At 35.6% G+C, this 8,873-nt stretch overlaps 1 protein-coding gene across 1 annotated transcript; it reads left to right on the forward strand.

The window, feature by feature from the left end:
• Positions 1-3,596: 3,596 nt before the first annotated feature.
• LOC125041306 (H/ACA ribonucleoprotein complex subunit 1-like) lies at positions 3,597-4,674 on the forward strand. Its single transcript, XM_047636143.1, has 2 exons — positions 3,597-3,653; positions 4,328-4,674. Exons 1-2 carry the CDS (start codon positions 3,645-3,647, stop codon positions 4,568-4,570), a joined length of 252 nt encoding a protein of 83 aa, XP_047492099.1. The 5' UTR covers positions 3,597-3,644; the 3' UTR covers positions 4,571-4,674.
• The last annotated feature ends 4,199 nt before the right edge of the window (positions 4,675-8,873 follow it).

Below are 8,873 nucleotides of genomic sequence, written 5' to 3' on the forward strand. Positions count from 1 at the left end.
AAAGGATGTAATTAATTCTCCTTAAGTTAGACTAGCATACGCACATATGTGCTGGACATACAAGCAAATACTTTATATCACGCGTGCGAACATATACAATATATTTACTACGCGCATGCCAGCAGACAACAAACACACACGCGTCCTTACATACGTGTCCTTGGGTGCAGCTTTATAAAACAAAGTAATTATACTTCTCGGTTGCAAACAGGGCATACACGAAGAGACGCAGGGAAATCAACAATGCGGAAATAAACAAATCGACCAATGCAAAGGAGAGGATGTGAGTAATATCTTTGTTTCCCATTGCTTGCTCTCAAGGACGTAAGCTGACCCTCCCAAGGACCTCGAGTTCTCAAGTACTCAAGTCTCCAGCGGGATCTGATGATTTGCTTTGCTGTTTTTTTTATAGTGTCGAAGGACATTTTGCTGCTTTTGGTAGATTGGATATTGATTTAAAATCAATGTTAAGAACGATTGGTGCGGTACGGAAACCTAGTGCCGTGCCTAAATACACAAACACATACATCCACACAAACGCACACACGTGCGCACACACACACTACGCGAACAGAATATATATGCGTACATTTCACTGAAAAAAAAAAAAAAAAAAAAAAAGATCAGCGTGAAAGGCAAGCATAACAAAAACATCAAAATATCTTAAAACGAAAGCGTTACAGAATATATTCATGTCAATAAATCAAGTAAGCTTGAATAATAACATCGCACATGAATAGCTCATTAACACCCAAGTGATCGTCCGTAATTTGATATCAGTTAACAGCGTGATACCTTCCGCATCAGATTAATCTTCTTCGTATTAAATAACCAATTACTTAAATAAAATAGAAATTATAATAATTTTCATCACGAGCAAATTTCTGCCCCACTTCATGTATAAAAGAAGAAATATTTAGCCATAACCTCTTATAATAAACGTTTTCTCTCTCCTTCTCTTTACTCACAAACAATTGTTTATGCCCTTTCATACACAAAATCAAAAGATTATAATTTTACAGTGTCATTAAGATTTTTAGTTATTTGCACTCATTTCGATAGATAGATAACTATAGAGAGATAACTGGTAAGATGAATACATACATACATAGGCTGAGACAGGCAGGAGCACGGATTTATGTGCATACAATATGCAAATGTTTATTGTATATACTGCCATTAAGATACATATCCATGCACATATGAATGTACTTTACATAAGAGTACTATAAAAGTTTACCGACAAAATATGTAAAAGAGAGAGAAAGAGAGCGTGAGTTACTCTTAGAAGATAATTCGCCAAGTTGCATAAGAGCGGAAATGAGGATTATTGGCTCATCATGCTCATGTAATTGTTAATAATTAGTCTGTAGTGTTTTCCACGAACGTGCAACGCAATGCGTTTTATGTATATAAGATTGTGTGTGTGTGTGTGTGTGTGTGTGTGTGTGTGTGTGTATTATATATATATACATATATTTATATTTATATACATATATTTACATACATATACATATATCTATATATACAAATATTTACATTTATATACATATATTTATATATACACATATATTTATATATGTATATATTTATAAAAACATATATCTATATACATACATATATTTATATATATACATATATATAACATTATATATATGTATATATATATATTTATATATATGCATACATTTATATATATACATATACATATCTCTCTATACATATACATATATTTATATATATATATTTATATATATACACATATATATTGTATATGTGTGCATATGCGTATATATATATATACATATATACATATATACATACACTTACATACAAGTAGCCTAGATAGTGTGCTTGCTGCCACTGCTGGCTAGCCTAGAGCGAAAAAGGGAGCAGCTCTGTATAAGCCTCGCCCTGCCAGTTCACAGCCTCTCGATCATCGAGACTTCTGCAGTGCCTCCTCGTGGCTACCCATGGAAACTTGGGGTCCTAGACTAAACTGTGGGGGATCTCGGAGCAGCAGGAGGCCCTAGAGGTATGGAGCCAGTAGCTGAGGTAACACCGGTTGATGGGCATATTATGGCACTGAGACTGAAGTATGCTTTTGGTTTCGTTCTCTTATTGCTATGTACACTCATATTGATGTCTGCTAACTCGATGTGAAAGAAGTGTTATATGTCAAACTCACATCCATGGCAGACCATTCTCCTCGGCAACTTCAATACGGTATCCAGCAATGATTGAGCTGGGTGTGAGATGTTTGTCGGTCCCCATGGCTTGGGAGCTGATCCAAGCAGCAAGAACAGCCTCCTTCTCTGGGACTTTGCTAGGACCCAAAGATTGAGGATTTCTGGTTCTTGGTATCAGCACTCTAACCCGCATGGCTGGACAATGTGGACATGGTATAGCAATATGGGTACTGTGGCCAAGGAGATTGACCACGTTCTTGTCAGCACTTGATGGAGGATCCTTCAGAATTGCAGAGTTTACCGGAATACTGTTACTAATTATTATTAATATTATTAATCAGTATCATTATTAACATTGTCATCAGTATTACCAAAATCATTGTTATTATCAGCATTTTTATGTATATATACATACATAGATTTGTGTGTGTATATACATTTATATGAATATGAATAATATACATATATATGTGAATATGTATAATATACATATATATACATATGTATGTATATGTGTATGTATACATATGTATATGTGTACATATATGTCTATATATGCATATATGTGATTATATTTATATATAAGTAAATTTATATATATACTGACACAAACACAAACACAGTAACGTGTACACAAAGATGAAAGGAAAACAGCCACAGTAAGAAATTAAATTGAATCGTAACGTTTCGAACTCTTCACGAGTTCCTCTTCAGACAATGATAAACCAAAATGGATCATTTTGGTTTATCATTCGTCTGAAGAGGAACTCGTGAAGAGTTCGAAACGTTACGATTCAATTTCATTTTCTTACTGTGGCTGTTTTCCTTTCATCTTATATATATACATTTAGACATATATATACATATATCTATGTATATGTATATATTCATATATATAAACATGTACATATATGTATGTGTTTATATAGAAACATCTATATACATATATATGTATGTATGTATGTATTTACTTTATATATACATATATACTTATATATATACATACATGTCTGTGTATGAATATGAATATATATATATATATATATATATATATGTGTGTGTGTTTGTGTGTGAGTGTATGTGTATTTGTGTGTGTGTGTGTTTGTATATATATATTTATGTATGTGTGTGTGTGTCTGTGTGTCTGTGTGTGTCTGTCTCTGTTACTTTTCATCTCAATGACACTAATAAAAGAAAAGGCAAATATCTATCTATATAGCACTGTATTTACCCCTACGACCTCTTATGCTCAAATATTTTGCGCTCATTACACCCATAACTTAAAGCTGAAGACTGTTGCACAAGAAAGGATAGAAGTACCTGTCACAGTGGGCTCGCGACCTTCACTGATATCACGAGGGGTGTATATAAGCTCAGATTCCCCTTGCAGTGTGTGCATAGATTGTCCTTGCCTTTGCTCGGAGCTGAGTCTCTCTCGCGTGCAAAACCCTGAACATGAAGCTGGTAAGTTTGTGACGTTTCAGCTTACGAATCTTTTGGCTGAGATATTTGCGTGCTGTTAAATGGTTTGCATGTGATGTGATTTGTGTGTGATGTTTTATGTTATTGTTGTTTTATGTATTTGATTACAATGAGTTTTGGGTATTGTACAGAAGGAAAAGGGATGTTGGTTATATGAAGAATGAGCTGATAATTAATACTAATACTAATGCTACTCGTATAAAGAACTAAAAGTTTAAATACTCGATGAAATGTGTTTCTGGAGTTGATAAGCTTTCTGTAAAGGTTTATGCTATGTTATTGGATAACATAGCATAACATTGTGGATATAGTTTTATGCAATTTGATTTTCTTTAACCCAAATGTCAGAAATTTCAAGATTTCTAAAGTGCGAATTTAATCTATTTACTAAGATTGCTTTAAAATGCATATTCAAACAGATTTTTAGGATCTCGATGTACGATACTAATCTAGACTCTGTAATAATTTTAAGTGTATAAGTTTCGGTTATATGATCAATATGTGAGTATGTATGAGTACGTGTGTGTGAGAGAGGGGGGGGGAGAGACCAAAAAAAAATCATACTATATTTTCTCTTTTCTTTCTTTTTTATGCAATCAATAATCAACATTCAAAACGTATTCACAATTTTTTTTTTTTTTTTTTGGCTTTTGCAGTTGTCGACATTTCTGGCCCTGTTTGTGGTCCTGGCAGGCTTGGTGACCCTGAGCAGTGCCATGCCTGAGCCTGACCCTTTGGCTAACCCTAACCCCGTGGCTGACCCCGATCCCTTCAAATTCAAAGGCGGCGGGGGATTCCGAAGGGGACATGGAGGTTTCAGGGGGGGGCACGGAGGCCACGGAGGTTTCAGGCGGGGCCACGGAGGTTTCGGAGGTTTCGGCAAGAAGAAGTTCGGCTAAAGCCTCTGTTGACAGATAATCTTGCTTTGCCTTCAGACGACAATAAAGTCTGCAATTTATATCGACTGTATCTTTGATCCAGAAAAGTAAATCATACAAATTGATGGATGAAATTAATTTTCCTTAAGTTAGACGAGCATATACACATTATATGCTGGACATACAAGCAAATACTTTATATTACGCGTGCGAACATATACAATATATTTACTACGCTCATGCCAGCAGACAACAAACACACACGCGTCCTTACATACGTGTCCTTGGATGCAGCTTTATAAAACAAAGTCATTATACTTCTCGGTTGCAAACAGGGCATACACGAAGAGACGCAGGGAAATCAACAATGCGGAAATAAACAAATCGACCAATGCAAAGGAGAGGATGTGAGTAATATCTTTGTTTCCCATTGCTTGCTCTCAAGGACGTAAGCTCACCCTCCCAGGGACCTCGAGTTTTCAAGTACAGTGTCTCCAGCGGGAACTGATGATTTGCTTTGCTGTTTTTTTTTTATAGTGTCGAAGGACGTTTTGCTGTTTTTGGTAGATTGGATATTGATTTAAAATCAATGTTAAGAATGATTGGTGCGGTACGGAAACCTAGTGCCGTGCCTCAATACACAAACACATACATCCACACAAACGCACACGCGCGCACACACACACACACTACGCGAACAGAATATGTATACGTAAATTTCACAGACAAAAAAAAACAAAAAAAATCAGCGTGAAAGGCAAGCATAAGGTCTATAACTAACAAAAACATCAAAATATCTTAAAACGAAAGCGTTACAGAATATATTCATGTCAAGAAACCAAGTAATCTTGAATAATAATAATGCACATGCATAGCTCATTAACACCCAAGTGATCGTACATAATTTGATATCAGTTAACAGCGTGATACCTTCCGCTTTAGATTAATCTCCTTTGTATTAAATAACCAATTACTCAAATGAAATAAAAATTACAATTTTCATCACGAGAAAATTTCTGCCCCACTGCATGTAGAAAAATATAAATATTTAGCCATAACCTCTTATAATAAACGTTTTTCTCTCTCTTTCTCTTTTCTCACAAGCAATTGTTTATTCCTTTTCATACACAAAATCAAAAGATTATAATTTTGCATAGCAGATATATCTTCTTATCTTATAGTGTCATTAAGATTTTGAGTTATTTGCACTTATTTCGATAGATAGATGACTATAGAGAGATAACTGGTAAGATGAATACATACATACATAGGCAGAGACAGGCAGGGACACGGATTTATGTGCATACAATATGCAAATGTTTATTGTATATACTGCCATTAAGATGCATATCCATGCACATATGAATGTACTTTACATAAGAGTACTATAAAAGTTTACCGACAAAATATGTAAAAGAGAGAGAAAGAGAGCGTGAGTTACTCTTAGAAGATAATTCACCAAGTTGCATAAGAGCGGAAATGAGGATTATTGCCTCATCATGTTCATGTAACTGTTAATAGTTACTCTGTAGTGTCTTCCACGAACGCGCAACGCAATGCGTTTTATGTATATAAGTGTGTGTGTGTGTGTGTGTGTGTGTGTGTGTGTGTGTGTGTGTGTGTGTGTGTGTGAGTGTGAGTGTGTGCATATTATATACATATATTTATATACATATACATATATTTATATTTATATACATATATTTATATTTATATACATATATTTATATATACATATATTCATATTTATATACAAATATTTATATATACATATATTTATATTTTATACATATAATTATATATACACATATATTTATATAAACATATATTTAGATACATATACATATATTTATATTTATATACATATATTTATATATACATATATTCATATTTATATACAAATATTTATATATACATATATTTATATTTTATACATATATTTATATATACACATATATTTATATAAATATATATTTTTTTATATATACATATATCTATATATACATATATCTATCTATCTATCTCTCTCTCTCTCTCTCTCTATATATATATATATATATATATATATATATAATCAACCAAGTATGAGGCCTGTGGGACAAAGCCCTAGGGAACCCCGTCCTTGTCAGCACTTGATGGAGGATCCTTCAGAATTGCAGAGTTTACCGGAGTAATGAGTCCTGTGACACTGACCATAGGCTGGTAGTGGCTACCCTACTGGTCCATTTCATAACTCCTTGTCCTTCCAGTGGCCACCCAAGGGTGACTCACTGAGGGAGAGGGAGTGTGCCCGTGGGTTCTCCATGCCAGTCTCTGATCGATTCACTGAACTTGAAAATCTGACGGACCCAGTTGCCCTGTGAGAATCCTTCAAACGCAAAACACTCTAAACTGCACAGGAGTCCATTGTCGTACGCCCAAGGGCACGGCAGAATTTCATCTTCCTGGAGACATTGGAGGCCACTGTAGCATGTCTCATGGCTCAGCTGAATGGCAATCCAAGTGGTATCTCAATACCTGTGTCGGACCCATCCATCGGCAAGGAACTTATCACTATCCCAACTGAGGTTAGTGATATCTAATGTGTGGGAAAGCCCCAGGCATATGCGGGGGTGAACCTATGGCACGGGGCTTGCATACAGTCTTGTATGACCTGTTGAGGGGCGTGGTCATCCCTCTCTAGAAGGGGAAAGGGATTTTTTGGGACTATAGCAACTACTGTGGCATTACACTGCTCAGTATACCAGGCAAGTTTTTCGCCCACATTCTTCTGAAACGGATCCACGACCACCTACAAAAGGCAACAGAGACTAGAGCAGTCTGGATTCACTCCTGGCAAGTCCACAATAGACCTTCGTGAGTTCGGTCGTGTGTTGCTTGAAACCTACATTAATCTCAAGAAGGTCAGTGCATTGAGAAGCGCCATGAGAGATTCTGAGACTTAGGGAAATTCCGACTAATGGCAAGCCTATATGCCGGTACTGCAATACTGTAAAGGGTGGTGGGGGCCTGTTGAATTTCTTCCCTGTTAATTCAAGGGTGAGGCAAGGCTGTTTCCTTGTACCAGCACTTTTCAACACCTACATAGACTGGATAATGGGTAGAGCTGCTATTTGAAGTCATCGGAAATCACTGGTGGTGACTATTGATGCATTTAGCAATGAGGCAAAGCCCTTGGGCCTAGAGGTTTCCTGGACCATGACCAAGGTTCAGGACTTTGGGGGACTGTTAGCGGAACACGTTCAATCGATCCATGCTTGCAGCGAGGACGTTGAAGTCACAGAGAGCTTTGCAGACCTTGATAGCATAGTCCAATCTCTAGGCTATCAGACCCAGATGTCAGTAGACAGATTGGTCTGGCAGCAGGAGCCATGAACTCGATCAACTAGAGCATTTAGAGATTTCATAACCTATGCAAAAGGACCAAGCTACGTGTCTTCAAGGCTTTGATGCTGCCAGTTTTGCCTTATGGAAGCAAAACCTGGATGGGTATTTAGTGCCTTAGAGTCTCTTCTTAATACCGTTTTTAACAAGTCTCTTGGCCAGATCATGGGGTACAGTTGGCAGGACCATATGTCCAACCGACGGCTACTCCATGAGACTGGCATGGACATGTTACATACATAATCCGGGAAAGCCAACTCAGGCTATATGGGCACCTCGCTCATTTCCCTGTGGATGACCCTGCCCATCAGGTTGTCTCTAAGCGAGACAATCCTGGATGGAGGAGGTCCGTGGGACAACCTAAAAGGTCATGGCTTGGGCACCTTGACCAGATCTGTCGCTGGGAGTTAAAGCTGGGCCGAGGGCCTGCCAGGAGACTCTGCATGAAGGATGCGGCCATGCGCCCCCGTCGGCGTTAGCCCCTTGATGATGATGAAATATATATATATATATATATATATATATATATATATATACATATATATACACACATATATATATTTATATATATATGCATATATATATATGCATATATATACATATATATATATATATATGCATATATATATATATACATATATATATATGCATATATATACATATATATACATATATATTTATGCATATATATACATATATATATATATATATGCATATATATATATACATATATATGCATATATATACATATATATATGCATATATAGATATATATATATATATATATGCATATATATATATACATATATATATACATATATGCATGTATATACATATATATATATATATGCATATATATACATATATATATGCATATATATACATATATATATGCATATATATATAAATATATATATATATATATGCATATATATATGCA

The sequence above is a fragment of the Penaeus chinensis genome, chromosome 30 (genome assembly GCF_019202785.1).
Source record: "Penaeus chinensis breed Huanghai No. 1 chromosome 30, ASM1920278v2, whole genome shotgun sequence".
In the NCBI taxonomy this organism is placed as follows: domain Eukaryota; kingdom Metazoa; phylum Arthropoda; class Malacostraca; order Decapoda; family Penaeidae; genus Penaeus; species Penaeus chinensis.